This window comes from Sander vitreus, chromosome 23 (assembly GCF_031162955.1).
Source record: "Sander vitreus isolate 19-12246 chromosome 23, sanVit1, whole genome shotgun sequence".
NCBI classification, from domain to species: Eukaryota; Metazoa; Chordata; class Actinopteri; order Perciformes; family Percidae; genus Sander; species Sander vitreus.
This window is the reverse complement of record NC_135877.1, coordinates 5,500,065-5,516,099: the sequence shown is the minus strand read 5'-3', so window position 1 is coordinate 5,516,099 and position 16,035 is coordinate 5,500,065. Positions and strand designations below refer to the sequence as shown.

At 44.9% G+C, this 16,035-nt stretch overlaps 1 protein-coding gene across 1 annotated transcript in view; it reads left to right on the top strand.

Moving 5' to 3' along the window:
- Positions 1-13,999, top strand: part of arid2 (AT-rich interactive domain 2) — a 46,643-nt gene extending 32,644 nt beyond the window's left edge. Inside the window, 11 exon segments of the mRNA XM_078281454.1 lie at positions 1,179-1,257; positions 1,607-1,741; positions 2,675-2,874; positions 3,045-3,775; positions 3,777-5,456; positions 8,409-8,557; positions 8,647-8,785; positions 8,959-9,044; positions 9,354-9,477; positions 11,753-11,844; positions 12,340-13,999. Coding sequence (XP_078137580.1) covers positions 1,179-1,257; positions 1,607-1,741; positions 2,675-2,874; positions 3,045-3,775; positions 3,777-5,456; positions 8,409-8,557; positions 8,647-8,785; positions 8,959-9,044; positions 9,354-9,477; positions 11,753-11,844; positions 12,340-12,451 — 3,527 coding nt within the window. The 3' untranslated portion in view covers positions 12,452-13,999.
- The last annotated feature ends 2,036 nt before the right edge of the window (positions 14,000-16,035 follow it).

The following is a 16,035-nucleotide window of genomic DNA, read 5'->3' as shown; positions in this document are numbered from 1 at the left end:
TCATTTCCTATTTGCTAATTAATAAGGACGGCTGGAGTCGTGCAGTATTCCATATTTAAAGCCGCTCTTGTCTGTGATGAAATGAGTTGCAACTGTCACAAATACAATGTTTGAAATAGCAAATCTAGATGATAGGATTAAAGTTAAGCTTACGTTTAATTTTTGAACAGTTATTGATGACATTTTAAAACCACCAAGAAAATTAGACGGAGACTTTATTGTCATTGTAAAAAAGAAACGACGACAAAAAAAACAACTGTTTACACCTATTGATATTAAACCTATTTATGGCGTTTTTCCACTACGTGGTACCGGCTCGGCTCCGCTCCGCTCCTTTTTCCATTGCAGATTTAGTACCGCCTCATGCATGTGGCGAGCGTGGCTGGTCGTCATAGCAACACCGCAGGAAGCTGAACGTCGAAGGTGTGTCGTTTTCGATTCTCGGCGTGTGGCTGTTGCCACAGCCAGAAGACGCATTTAGTTTTAAAAGAAGCTGGAGGCAGTTAAAAAAAAAAAAAAAAAACTAAACTATTTAAAAATGGCGGGTTTGTTCAGGACACCCCCGTCTGTCGCTAGCAGTGATGACGCAGTGATTGGTGACGATTCTCTCTGACCAATCGGTAGTCTGCAGGTTTTCACGTCGCCCTTTGGTATCGCCTCAGCTCGCTTGGAACCTCGACGGAGGTGATACTAAATAAAGTACCTGTTGGCAGGTTTTCATAATGGAAAACCAAAAAAGGCGAGTAGAGTCGAGCAGGTATCATGTAGTTTTAGATCTCTGTACCTTTTTTAATTATTTACCTGCTTCATGGTTGGCAGAAACAAAGGAATTCAAATGCAGATGTAAAAGCAGCGTTCCACATTTCTCACTGCACCGTGTGTGTGTGTGTGTGTGTGTGTGTGTGTGTGTGTGTGTGTGTGTGTGTGAGAGTGAGAGAGTGAGAAAAAGAAAGAACAGGTGACCCTTTGGTGGGAACTAAACCCACCTAACCTTGGAAGTGTCATTCCTTGGCTGTCAGTGGGCTGATATTACTTTGCTGACATCTAGTGGACAGCCTGGAGAGCACCACAACCCTGAAGTGGATTGGATCAGTGGACCAACTCACCGACAACCAATTTCGCAGAAACCTTTATCGTTTTAAGCCTTAAATGTTTTTCCTTTTTTTTTGTCTTTTCAGTAACGAGGGTCCCAGTTCAATCCACTCCACCGCCACCTGGTATCGTTGAGCTCGATGGGGAGAAATTTACACTGCAGTGGTAAGATTAATTCATCTGTAGGTGTGAGTTCTGATATTTGAACTGAATAATAAATAAAAAAAACAGTTATGGATGCCTTTTTGTAAGAAAACAAATGTAGGATTTTCCTGTACTAGGGCTGCACAATATCTTTTTAATCATCATCATCGCAATATCAACTGGTGCAATAAACATGTCGCCAAAAGCTGCTACATATCGTGAAAGACAGACTTTTTGTGTCAGTTGAAAAACAATATTAGTAGAAAACTGCACTTTAAAATGTATCTGTCATTTTTTAACACACACACACGTCTGCGGCTTTGTTGCTCTCATAGTCTGTTTATTTTATTTTATTTTTTTTCTCCAACAGGCTAAACGCACACTTTGAGACAAACCCCGAGGGCTCGGTGTCGCGATCAGAAATTTACTCCGAGTACTTGGCCACTTGCAGTAAAATGGGACGAAGCAACATCTTGAACTCCACCGGCTTCCTCAAGTGTCTGCGGTCAGTAGTCCCGTTTCCTTCCCCGTCTGAAGCGTCTCTGTTCCCCCAGCGCAGAGCACTGGTGTCTTTGCCCTGCCTGAGAGACTTTTCTCCGTTTGTTACACAGCAGTTACTGCCCTTTGTCTTTGTAGAGCAGCTCTAATAAAACATAGCTGTTTTGAGGTTGTTTTTTTTTCGGGGTGGGGGGGGGATGAAACGGGGATATAAACTTTATTTTAGTCAATGACGTTCTGACTTGACGTCTGCAGACGTTCAACTGAAAACCAGAGTAAGTGATAATGTACATGCAGTAGAGCTGGGCAATATGGAGAAAATCAAATATCACAATATCTTTGACCAAATGCGTCGATATTGTGATGACATTGTAGGTTTGACTATTGGTGCATTCACAAAATATTTACAAAAATAGATTTTTGATGAATAATCATCAGTAATGTAGAGATGACTAAGTGGGTGGAGGAAAATAGAACAGTCTGGTAAATTCAGAAAACGACATCACTTTACTGTAATGTAAAACCAGGAAAACACAGTACTTGTGTCACATTACGATATCCACAATTTAAGACAATATCTAGTCTCATATCAATGTCAATATAATATTGATTTATTGCTCTGCCATAACATGCAGTAACCCCTTCTTCCTTTCTATTTAAAAAAAAAAAAAATATATATATATTTTATTTGGAGAAGGATTCCTTTCACAGTGTAGGTTGTACTGCAAGTAGATACATACTGTATATCATTGTCCACATGTATGGTAAGCAAGGGATTGGCAGTACATTGAATTTTCATTTCGCTGTCTAGCTCTTCCACGGAATTTGTGTTTAACAGCTTAGCTGTTTTGAGTTTTGATAGTGATAATGATCCTCCAGAAAGATACCAGCAATCGTTCCCCCTTTTGTGATGAACCTGTGTCTCCTCCTTCCACCACAGGACTGTCTTTCCCAACCACACAATGCGGCGGCAAGAGGAGACCAAGGCCACCGGTCAGCTTCAGATTCTCCTGGTAGGGCTGAGGCGCAGGTCGATCCCCCTGCCCATCCAGCTGTACTACCAGCAGCCTCAGCAGCAGAATCCGGCAGCAGCTCCAACGCCTCCAGCAGCCCCCGGAGACCCCCAGGCCCTGCCTCCAGGTAGAACTAATAGAATTAAAATGTCAACTTTCTTCCATTCACTTCTTCTTCTTTGGGAGTGATGATTGGAAGGGTTGAAAGAGTCTTCGTAAACTAGGAAAAGTAGTTAAGCTGACTCTAACATCTTGGATCTGAACAGTTCTGTGTTTGTGTGTTAATGTTTTGACCAGGCTTACCTCTTGGGCCTCCCAGCCTTGGAGCCCAGTTTGTCAGGGCCCTGGGCCCCAGCCTCAGCACCCCCGGCGCCGCCCCATCCATGGCCTTGACCGCACAGGAGCCTCTTCATCAAAGCCACCCGACTGTTTCCCGACACCTGGTGCCCCCGCAGGCGTCTCCGCAGTTACCGCCGAACCCTCTGGCGGCCGTGCAGCAGCAGGTCCGACCTGGTCCAGTGGTCCAGATTCCGACGTTGGCACCGGCCGCCCAGAAGCACAGCCCCCAGAGCCCCGGCGCCGCTCCTGCAGCTCAGCAACACTCCCCCATGCTCCCCACGGGGACCCCCGTCACGCTATTTCAGCAGGTACCGCAGGGCCACATTCTTACCGCCAGGGTGCAAGGCGTGTGCCCTCCGATCACCCAGCACCCGGCCTTGCCTCAAACCCCTCTCCTGTCGGGGCCTCAGGGTGACGCTCCCCAGGTGGAGCCCCGGTGTGTTGCTGGGACATCGACACCCTCTTCTTCCATCCAGGTGGGGGCCGGTCAGGCGTTTAGTATCGCTGGCGTGCCCAATTCCCAGGGCTCACGCGTCACATTTCAGAATATCGCCCCCAAACCAGCGCCAAGCCAGTCAGGTGGACCAGCAGCCACGATAGCCACTCCCAACCAGCAGCCTCCGCCTCAACAGCAGGCGCAGAGTGTCGTAATAGTTGGCCCCGACCCCCAGCAGAGCCCAGCCTACACCCCCTGCCATACACCAGATCGTTCTCACCAACCCCTCCGCCCTTCCCGGTGCCCAGACTATCCAGATAGCAGGGCAGCCCGGAGCTGCTTCCAGCCCCTGGCCGCCCCCTGCTTCTCACTCCAACACCCAGCCCAACCAAACTGTCAGCCACGCACTGTCCATGAAACCCCATCAGCAGCAGCCGCATCAACAACAGCAGCAGCCGCAGCTCCAATTTATTTCCCCAAATCCCCCCTCTCAGCCTACCTCCACCGAGTCCAGCTTGATCAAACAGCTACTGCTTCCAAAGCGAGGGCCTTCTACTCCGGGAGGGAAGCTCATCCTACCCGCTCCACAGGTGCCCCCTCCCAACAGCACGATAGCCCCAGGTCCACAAGTCATCTACCAGACGAGCTACAGCACCCAGAATCCCTCTCCTCAGCCTCAGCAGCTCAATGTCCAGCTGGTTCCTGGTCAGCTTCCTGCTGCGGGAGCCCCAGCCCTCCAGACGGTCCAGCTCTTGCCAGGCCAGCTCATTTCCACGAGTAGCCCTGGGGCAGCTACCATCATCCAGGGCCCCACGGCGGCTGGACAGGTCACGTTCACCGTGGTCCCCAACACTGGCTTCACCTCTACCGCTGCTGTCGCCGCCGTCAGCCAGGGTGCCGTGGCTACTGGAGTCCCCCCACCGCCGTTCTCTGCTGCGACGGTGGCCCACCACGCCCCAGCAACTCCACCGCCAGCTCCCCTCAGAGGAGACAAGATCATTTGTCAAAAGGAGGAGGAGGCCAAGGACGCCACGGGGCTGCACATCCACGAGCGAAAGATCGAGGTAATGGAGAACTCGTCTTTGGCGGAAGGCGACTCCAATGGCAAAACCAGCAACGGCGACGTCGCGGCAGGTGCCAAGCTGCTAAACGGTCGGAAGTGCATGGAGTCGAATCTACCTCCATACCACTCAGGGAACAGCCAGGGGGCGCTCAACGGCCCGGCCACGGAGGGTCACCCTGCTAATGGGAAGCAGGCCCTCTCCCCCAGCCCGAACGCCCCTCTGGAGGGCAACCCCGACCCCAAAAAGACTCTGGTCAACGGGGTGTGTGACTTTGATCGGGGTGACGGTGGTGGCAACATAAACAAAAACATTCCAAATCACATTGCTTCCAAACAGTACTTGGGGAATGGGGAGGTGGGCCCCTCTGAGAAGAGTCACGGGTCAGACCCCCCTCTTCCTAGTCCTCCTCCCCCCCAGCAGGACACTGCCAAAGCCCAGCAGGCTGAGCGCCTGGCTAACGGACCCCAGGCAGCCGGCAACAGGCCTCCCTCGGAATTAACCAATGGACCTTTGGGGCAGGGCCACGCCGCGCATGTGCTTAGACAGCAACTGCTCCCCAAATCTACCCTCCCCTCCACTGTTACCGTTACCTCCCCGAGTCCCGCCGCCCCTCCTGCGAACGGAGTGGCCTCCGAGGCTCGAGGTCTCAAGAGACCAGCCGATAGCGAGGACCGCAGCTCGGCTTCCTCGGGGATCCCCAATAAAGTGGGCGTGCGCATCATCACCATCAGTGACCCCAACAACGCCGGCAGCAGTGCCACCATGGTGGCGGTGCCCGCAGGAACAGACCCAAGCACAGTAGCCAAAGTAGCAATAGAGAACGCCACTCAGCAGAGGAACTGCTCACCCGCACTGGCAGCTGGCTTAACGGTGAGTCATTTTGTAAAGCTAGTTTTGCAGCAAGCCACGTTTGATCAGTGTCTTTTAGTAGCGTGACTCAATGTCAGGTCTATTACAAAATGCGTCTTGCATATCTGTCACAGACGCACCAAGGTGAGTATTGGCATTACCAAGTCACGTATGTTGTCTGTGCCTACTGTGTTTGTCTAATGTACCGCCTACGTATTTGGTTTAGGGTATCATTTGGTATTTTACAACAAACGGATTTCTTTACAATCACCAGAACACATTAGATGTTCCCTTCACAGTCTAGCAGACAGGATGGAGTGTAAAGCATATGTATCTGTTTGTTTTTAAACCCACATTTTATGATGGCTAATGTTGGCAGCTGTTATCTGTTCATTTGTGACTGTTAATCAGCGTTTCAACAACTCAACTTTTACGATGTTAGATACTTCACACACAGTTCTAAAACAAAACGTAGCTGTAGTCTGTGGTGGTGTTCTATGGTCTTGAGTTGAGATGCAGTTATTTGACGCCCAGTTTTTTGTGGAAGGCAAAATATAACTTAAGTCCAGATACTATGACCTCAGATTTCTTTCACCAAGACTGAGCAGAAACGGCTCTTTGCGTCCTCCATTCAGTGCCTCCCTCTCTCATAATGAGTTGCTGATGTTTTTGCCTGTGGAACAACATGAAGTTAAACCTGCAGAGAGGCTGCTCAGAATAATTTTGCAGATGCCAAAACGGGGTCAGACGTGTTTTCTAATTTCTCCGTGTATACGTAGCAAAATATATTTGTTTTTAAACCAAAAGGTAGCAATGTAAATGTAGCCTTAGACACTTACTTTTTTGTAAGTCTGCCAATCCTTGAGTTTTTTATGTCATGTCTGTGAGATGCCAAAAAAGACACTAAAGTGAGCATTATGGGTAAAACATTACACTTTAAAAGGTATGACTCACATCCCACCATGCTTACGGCTCACTGTATATTCTGTTATAGCTGTTAGAACACAGGCAACTCATAACAAACATTGTTCTGCACTTTCACTGTTGGTCAGAAACATTACAGGGTGTGTTTTTAGTACGATTGCAGCAGTCTATTCTGAAATACACTGTTATGTAACGGAATTGAGTGGTACATTATGTTCTAGATGTGAAATATGTTAGTGTCAGACTGAAATCAGTGTGTGTGTGTTTTGTGGGCTGATTAAGACACTGCCGTGTGTGTGTGTGTTTACTGCAGAGTCTGCAGGTTGAGTAGAATCATGTTTTTCATTATATTTTGCCACGGGTTTCTGTCTGGTGTATGCTACACTAGTCTGTACTGCATGAATGTTGTGATGCAGGCTGTGTGTAAATCATCAGACTGATAACCGGTGTGTCCGATAACAGACTTTTGTCACCTTGGTGGTGTGGCACTGGAGATGGTTACCTTTTTGTGAAAAACAAACTGAAGAGAGAGAGAGAGCCATTTGAAAATATGTCTGTGATTCTGCAGGGGGCGTTAACTTCCACTGAGAAATTAGTTTTAAAATCAGTCATTTGTCTGTGAAGAAGCGCGATTCCAAGAGCAAACCATTCTGAGTGAAAACATTTTTTAAAAACTCAAACACCAACATATCACTTGTGTTTAATGTCTGGAGGTTAAGAAGGTGAGGCCAGTTAAGACCATGTGGCTCTCACCGATACCCACCTCCTATAGCAAAGCAGCTGAGAGAACAACTTCTGCCAGTAGACAGGCCTGGGTTACATCTCAGCCAACAGTTCTTGTTTGGGGAAAATTACAAATTGCAGCCGGTGAATATTCTATTGTCTTTTCAAAAGTCCTTTTTATTGTCGGCAAAAGTCTTGACTCAGGACTTCCGCGTTAACCCGATCTGTCACTGGGATACACAGGGATGTAATGATGTGCTCAACTCCCATTTCGATACGATTCACGATTTTTAAGTTCACAATACAATTTTCTCACGGTATTTTAACAGAATAAGCTGCAGACTAATGGCAGAAAAATATTCCTTTTTATTCATATAAACGGTCAAAGTGCAACTGAAATTGGGTTTTTCTCTCTCTGTTGAAGTTTGAAACTATTGGATCTGCCCAGAGCCACTCTGGTAGCCTGGCTCTGCCCCCCTACGTACTGTCTGGTAGGACCAGGCTAACAAGAGGGGAGACGACAACTACTATCGGCTTAGCATCGCTAACATTAGCCTTAGCCAAATGGAGAAGAAAAAAAGCTCTTCAAATAAATGAACCAAGATGTACAGTCCCTCCAGAAAAACGTGATTATGCGTTTCGCATAATTCAATGCATAATCAGCCAAAGTCCGCATATTTATGCGGGGACCGAATTTTTTTTCAAATACGCCGCATAACTTGCCGATTTCCGCGCAAAATACGCGGGGCTTGCATGATTTCATAATCCCCGCATTTTCGTTGCAAAAAAGTCACATATATCTTAGAGAGTTGAAGAATGTTGCCTTTACTTCACACGAGCAGCCATTTTCCCCTGTTGCCATGGGAACGTTATGAAGTGACGTAATTGCGCGACGTGAACATCATCGAAAAACTGCAAACCCCGCGATGAAGCCACGATGAGACCGCAGTTCTTGCAAGTTCCCGCAATTTCATCGCATAAATATCCCGCATATTCCATCGCATTTTTTAAGAAAACGTGCCGCAGAATCAAGGATTTTTGCCCGCAACAATCACAAAAAAAACTCATTTTTCTGGAAGGACTGGATGTAGTAACGTCTGAAGTCAAACCAGTGAAATCAAAAGAAGGTCACGCCTTAGGCCGTTTTTTTGTTTTTTTTAAATTGCATCGTGATTGGTTGTAATCTTTACACATTGATATAGATTTTGAACCGATTCACAATGCACTGTTACATCCCTAATAGAATGAGGGTCTTTACTCGATGGCGTCTAATTTTTCATTCCATTTTGTTTTATTCTAATTTATGTTCCCCGACTCTTTCCGCAGCCTACGTTTACCCCGCCCCCTGTATCCCAGCCTGCTCCGGGGGGTAACCATAGCCCCCACCTCTCAGCACAGCAAACCCCCGCAGCACCGCCGGAGCAGAGCAGGAAAGCAGGGCAGAACTTCAAGTGTCTGTGGCAGTCCTGTAAACGGTACGTGTCGGACACCGGACGCCCCTGGTTCTCCTTCGCTGAGGCCTTTTTGTCGAGCTTCGGCTGACCGGTTCTCGTTTCTTCTCCAGGTGGTTCGAAACGCCGTCTCGGGTGTTTTACCACGCGGCGACGCAACACGGCGGGAAAGGTGTATATGGAGGCCACTGTCAATGGGAGGGATGTGAACCCTTCCCCCGGCAGAGACTGTCATTCATCACGCACCTACAGGTAAGACTCCCTGCACTTCCTCTGTGGCTGGCAGTCGTACAGGGACATCTCTTCTCGGTGTTTGTGTTATTGCACCTTTTCATAGTACCATTTAACACATCAACATAAACATTTATAACAAACGAAAAACTGTCCAAGATTGATCTAAATAGTTTCCACTCTTTCTTTTCCAGGATAAGCACTGTTCTCGAGAGGCTTTGCTGGCTGGACTCAAACTAGAGGAGCAGCAGGCGCAAAGTCCCAATCAGACTTCTTCCCAGTACATACACCTTTCTTTATTCATCTTAATGATTGATGCATGAAACTACACCCTTTTTTTTCTTGTTTGTGCTTGTAGTCATTTTCTGAAGCATTGACTGGTTGATTTCATTCTCGTCCGGTAGATGGGACATTGAAATAAATGTAGTTAAAATGGTAGATGGAAAGGGAACTTACTTTGTAAGGGACTATGCCGAATCGGCACGGAACAAATCAGAAATACTGCATTGCAATTTTCTGGGGGGGGGGAAGAAAAACGAGTTGACAGATGACATTGATGTATTGTGTGTATGCTTGGTGTGTTCTAAAGGACTCCGCCAGCGGCAGGCAGTTCTCAGACACCGCGAGCACCCAAAGCAATCGTGAATCATCCGAGCGCAGCTCTCATGGCCCTCCGCAGAGGCTCTCGAAACCTGGTCTTCAGGGACTTCACTGTGAGTAGAACACGGCAATTACCTCATTCCTCCCCGATTTTCCTTGAAACACACACACACACACACACACACACACACCCCAGCTAAAATAGAATGAGACCGGTATAAAATACAAGAATAAAAGTTAAAATGCAGAGTAAGAAATGAACAACTACTTCAAAAACGCAGCATCAAAAAGAAAAGTCTTCAGCCCTTAATTTGAAAGAGCTTTTCTGGGAGTTTGTTTCAGACGTGTGGAACAAACTGACATGAAGAAACATGGTCATGTCTGGGTCTTTGTTAGGCTGAATACTCCATTAGACTGTACACTAGGCGTGGGCGATCTCTAATATTTTCAAATCATCCAATCGTGGTTACTAGAGATTGCCGATAGGCAGGGTTAAAAAAAAAAAAGAGCACCGTCCACCAGCCAAACGCTGGTAAAATATGCACGTGGCTGGTAGATCTATTGAGTGGCTGGTATCATTTGAACATTCACTAGCCATTTGGCTGATGGGCGAAAAACAGTTGAGTTTGAACCCTGCCGATACGTGATCTGACCGCCGGTCTGGGTATAATGAACACGTAATATGAAGTAACATATTACGCATATGCGGAGAAGCTTTCACTTTCATCAATGAAACTGGCAACAGCGGCTCGGCTGTCCTGTCCTGCCTCCTGATTGGCTGACGTGGTGATGACATGCTTCTGTGTTGATAGTCTTGCTTCGGTAGCTCGATGCAGTTACGTCGTATTCTTCATTACAGCGGCTAATTATCCACTATACATTTAAAGTAAACGTTCCACTAGTTCACTCATAGAGATCTCCTTATTTTTTTTATTTTTATTTATTTATTTTTTTGGGCTTTTCCGCCTTTAATTTGACAGGACAGCTAGGTGAGAAAGGGGGGAGAGAGGGGGAAGACATGCAGGAAACCGTCACAGGTCGGACCCGAACCTCGGACCTCTGGTCAAGGCACAAGCCTCCCAGTACATGTGCGCCTGCTCTACCCACCGAGCCAACCCGGCCACATAGCGATCTCCTTTTAGTGACTTTCTCGCTAATCCCACAGCTGTTTACACGCCATATAGCTCCGTTAGCTACTTGAGTTTAGCAGTTAGCGGTGGCTTCTCTCACTCACTGGCTCTCTGTTGATCAGCGTGTCAAATGGTTAGCTGTTCCTCTGCCTCCCTAATGTGATAATTATGTAACTACTGTAGCTTATTTGTCGCGTTGGAGGCGAAGCTCCGCACCAGGGAAACTCGATTGTTGACGTTAGCTGATGCATCTTAGCCCCCAGTAACGTTAATGGGTGCGGGCGGACCTAATGCAACGTTGGCTCCCGTCCCCTGGCAGCAGCCGGGAAGCCAGGCAGGCTGGGTGACGGTCCAAAAGAAGCACGGCCCATCAGATGCATGGAAAAGGGACGGCAAACTCCTTTTTTTATAATTAACGTTTGGGATTTAAAATGTACTTAATTAACGCTAATTAACGTGGCTCAGCGGGTGGACTTGGACGCTCCACTAGAAAATAAACAGTAGCGCAAAGATTATAGATACTATAGTTCTCATAGTAAGTTAGTTAAAATCGCTTTAATATATGCGTAGGAAAACCCAATCGCCAATCATTCCTTCAATCGTCGATATATGATCTGATCGCCAATCGGCCCAAGCCTACTTACTGTACATAAACTTTCTGCAGGTTTAGAACAGAACACTTTGTAAATGATATACCATTTTTGGGACAGCTGTGTGTAAGAACACTCATCTTGTTGCCGTGTTACTATCACAACTAGGATAAATGGATGTTCCGCCGTCGTCTTACCCATCCACATTAGAGTGCTGATCGGGATTTTTCTGTCCGAGCCCGGCCCGAGCCCGACAGGCATTAAGATATTTGTGTCCGAGCCCGACACAGTTAAAATCTCATTTTTTTCCCTCATACTAATGACACATGTACGTTTGTTTGTGTGGAAAGCCCGCTTTTATTAAGCAACTGTAGGAAGGCATTCGGAAATGTCAACAGCATCAGCGCAACAATCACACGTTAATAAGCTGTTTAATTTAAAATGTTCAATGCCTTATCGCGCTGATGTGACCGAGCCCGACCCGAACATCATTTCTAAATATCTGTCCGAACCCGGCCCGGCCCATCGGGTACCGTCGGGTCCCGACGGGCACTAATCCACATCCTAGTCCAAATAAGTGCCTTTCTTCAACTGCCTCTCCTTCTCAACCTCTATCATCTCTCAAAGTGGAGTCTCTGAATTTGTTTGTCGTTTGTTCCCTCTCTTAGGACGAGAAAGAGGGACCAGTGACCAAACACATACGACTAACTGCTGCCTTAACGTTAAAGAACATCGCCAAGCACTCTGACTGTGGTCGCATGTAAGTGTCCTTCTGCCTTTGGGGAGTGTTGAGTGAAACTTTTCTGGCGTTTGTTCCTCTGCCTTGTAACCAGAAAGATGTCGAGTACAATTACGAGTATCTTGGTGTTAGTGACTAAAGATTTAATTCCCGACTGTTTGCTGTCCGGGCTCCTAAACGGTGGAACGATTCCAAAACGCATCTCTTCCGATTGCACCTTGGCTAAGAAGATGATGGTTATAAAATAAAAAAATAAAAAATACTAATAATCAGACAAATTGCACTTGCGCTGACATGTAGCACTTTGTAGTTTGGCTTATTTGAAGCAAATACACTTCTAGGTGATTCTTGCGGTTTGTCGGAGTCTGTACCGTTATGGTTAAATGCACTTACTTGGAAGTCGCTTTGGATAAAAGCGTCGGCTAAATGAATTGTGATGTAATTTATTGTTTCTTTGTGAAATGCAGGACAACACTTTAAACTTCAGTTTTGTGTTTCTTTCTCCCTTGCCTCTAGGTTGGTAAAGAGGCATGAGACACACCTATCTGTGCTCGCGCTAAGTAACATGGAGGTTTCCACCACGCTCGCCAAATGCCTTTATGAACTGACGCGCTCGCTCCAGGCTTAACGCCAAAAGGACAAGCTCTACAACCCCCCCTACCCCCATCCTTCTCCTGAGACGAGATGGGGAAGCCACCGGTGAGCCGTTGCGGGTCTGCAGGGGGGAGCGGAGGGTGGGAACCAGACCGAAGACCCCTCCTTCTGCCGCGCCTGGCACCCTCCAACCCCCTCTCATCCCTCACCACCTTCCTCGCCAACGTGTGTTCAAACCCCCGCCCTCCCCCATCCACACACACACACACTCTCAAAAAAAACTGCCACGGGGTCTTCCACCAGCTGCCCACCAGGGGAAGCTCTTTAAGACTGCTTCCCTGAGGGACTCCACCGACAAAACCCCAAACAGAGCACATTTTGTTTAAGTTTTTTTGTTATTTTAATTTTTCCTCTCTTCGTCCCATGAACCAATGTGTGCGTTGGAGTGAGTGGCGGTCGACTGAAGAGTACAGAAGGGCAGGGAGGGGGTGCGGGCTATTGTAGGTGTCCCACAGGGTCGGGTGGAGGAGGACTCAGCTGGCAACTGGCGCAGATACTTTTTTTTTTTTTTTTTTTTTTTTTTTTTAAGAAACTTGGTAGCTTGGTTTTCTTACTTGAGTCAATATATTTTCACTTATTTATTATTGAAATGAATACCATTACAATTAATGAAAAAGAATCTTGTAAATATGTTGTGAATATATATAAAGAAGATCCTTTCATGCCGATGCAGCCACTGGAGAACTTGCTCTGTGGAGTAATAGAAGCATTACTTTGGTAGAATTGAATAAAGTAGTATGTTTTTTCTGTTTTGTTGCTTTTTTTTTATGATCCCTGGTCACTTGTATCTAATGTGATTCTATACTCAGCAGTGGATGAATGTACTTAAAAACCTGTAAATAATTCTGCAAAGGTACTGATGCTGTAAAGCTTAGGGAGGGGGTAAAAACAGTTTTTTGTGGAACTGTGACATTTTTTGTATTATAATACCTTGTAGAACTCATTTTGCTGGCTGAAAGAGTATGGAATAATATATCTCATGTCATTTTGTAGAAGAAAAAAAAAAAATATTGAAGGTATTCTCTTCCCTTCCCCGTTCCCTCACACGCCCTCCCCTCAACACGCGCACACACACAAGTAACATATATCCACTGTAAGCGTTTTGTCATTGTACGGGCACAGTGCGCGTACCAAAATTTTTTTGTATTTGTAAATTGGTTTAAATACATGGAGTTTTTATACAGGTTTTCTCCTGTGTTCTTTGCTTTACGTGCAGGTATGATATTTTCTTCACTACTTTTTTCTATCTTAATATAGTGTGGAGTTTTATTGTACTATTTTTTCATTCTTAATACCATGCCACATTCCGGCTCACGTCCTCAGACTGTCCTCTCTACCGTGTGTTGTGTAACATTTATGATTGCCTGTCGTATTAGCATCTGACCGGGGCGACCCAACCATCCTCATTTCTGCGGTGTCAGTAGGATGTGTGACTATACATAGACCTAACAGTCTGTTAGAGATTGGCTTTATTTACTTTGGTGACTGTTTATAGTTTTTAAATAAAACACTGAACATTTTGCTTTTGTTTTACGCTTGCTTCTTTATTTCACCCCCCCAATTTCTCCTACTTTCCTTTCTATCGAAGTGCATGCAGCACTCAATGTAGAGCAGTATTTACCAACCAGGGGTACTTGTATCTCACGCCAGGGGTTATTTGGAAAGATTGTGGTGTAGCTCAACTAATTTGATAAAGAAATGTACATATTGAGTGAGTTGTAACACCTGTTGCGATTGAGAGTGCTATAAATTAACAAGTGAGCAGAGAAGTCTGAACAGCTAGCTTAGAGTACTGGGTAAACATTTGAAATAGTTAGCTAAGTTAAATGGTTAAAATAGATTGCCCAAAGTAAGTTAACAGTTAGCTCAGTTAATAGTTAGCTAAAAGTAATTGATAAGCAGTTGAAACAGCTAGAAGTAATGGATAAACATTTGAAATCGCTAAAAGAAATGGGTAAACTGTTTAAATAGCTAGCTAAAAGAAAATGTTAATGGTTGAAATAGCTAGCTAGCTAAAAGAAATTAACGGTTGAAATAGTTAGCCAAAAGAAATGGATAAACGGTTGAAATAGTCAAAAGAAATGGATAAACGATTGAAATAGCTGAAAGTAATGGATAACTGTTTGAAATAGTGCAAGGAAATGTATAAACGGTTGAAGAAAGGTCGGTGTATCTTTTGGTCATTTGATTTTCATTTCATAAACGGGTATTAAAACAAAACTAATGGTTATTTGATTTTCGTTTTATGTAATTTAAATACGAGGCGTGTTTTCCTTTTCCTGGTCAAAAGGGGATAGTTAAAAATATGTTTTGATATTAATTTTCTATCTATTTCATATAACAAAAAATAAAATCACTCAAATAGAAACGAAAAAAGGCCTGTTTTTTTCATATTCGGAGACCAGATGTCATTTCCAGTGTAACAGCCAGTGTACCAGTGTTTCTTTCAGCACAGGCTAAAATGACTTTAATTTAGGCTTAGATATATACATATATATATATAGGGTTCAGCCGAGCCGAACCCTATATATATATATGTATATATATATATATATATATATATATATATATCTACGGAACCTATCAACCGATATAGACCTATATAGCCTAAATTTCTTTATTTTTTGTTATATGAAATAGAAAATGAATATCAAAGCATATTTTTAAATATCTCTCATCCCCTTTTGACCAGGAAAAGGAAAAACATCTTGTATTTCAATTTCAAATTTTGGATTTTAAAAACGAAAATCAAATAACCATTAGTTTTTTGTTTTTCAATAACGGTTTATGAAATGAAAATTGAATGACCAAAAGATACACTGACCGAAAAAGTTCACCAGTTTACTTTAGTAGAGACATTTTAAAATCAAATCAACACGTTTGGAACATGTCGGTACTTGAGTTCAGCTGTCGGGGCTGTCTGACAAAAAAAGACTGGGGAACCACTGGTGTAGAGAACACCAACTGAGCATGAGTCGTTTCCTGGATTCATCATGGCAACCTCTGTGTTGTGGGCTTAATAAGAGACATCTGAACAGATGCCAGTGTTTTTGAATATTCAGCACTCGGTTTTCATGGTTGGTAGCTGCGACTTCAAAACAGCCCTCTTGTCTGATACAGCCAACCTAACAAGCTCCATTTGCTGGCAACCTCATCCTTTTGTTCTGCTTAACCACTGGACATATTCTGTTGGCTCTTTTCCTTTCAACATAATTGAATTGTTAATGACTTTGCTGAGCGCTCCACTGCTCCCAAAACATGCTTGTGTTTAATCTCACATTACAGAGAACTTTCTGTATTTAGCAAAAGACACTTTGTACACTGTCATATTTTGTTAGCGCTTAAAGCATAAGAGATAATTTTGTTGGTTTAGTTTCACTTCCATCTTTGTTGCTCACTGGTCATTGCTTTGGTGATTCTGCATTCAATCAAAAGGCACAGGGAGTCTTGTGTAATTGCCACTGAGGTTTGGGTTAAATACCTGGTGGTCTCTTTTCAGTCATGGTAGCTATCACTGCTCATTTAAACAACCCTTACATGGATTTTGTGTCTGCTGAA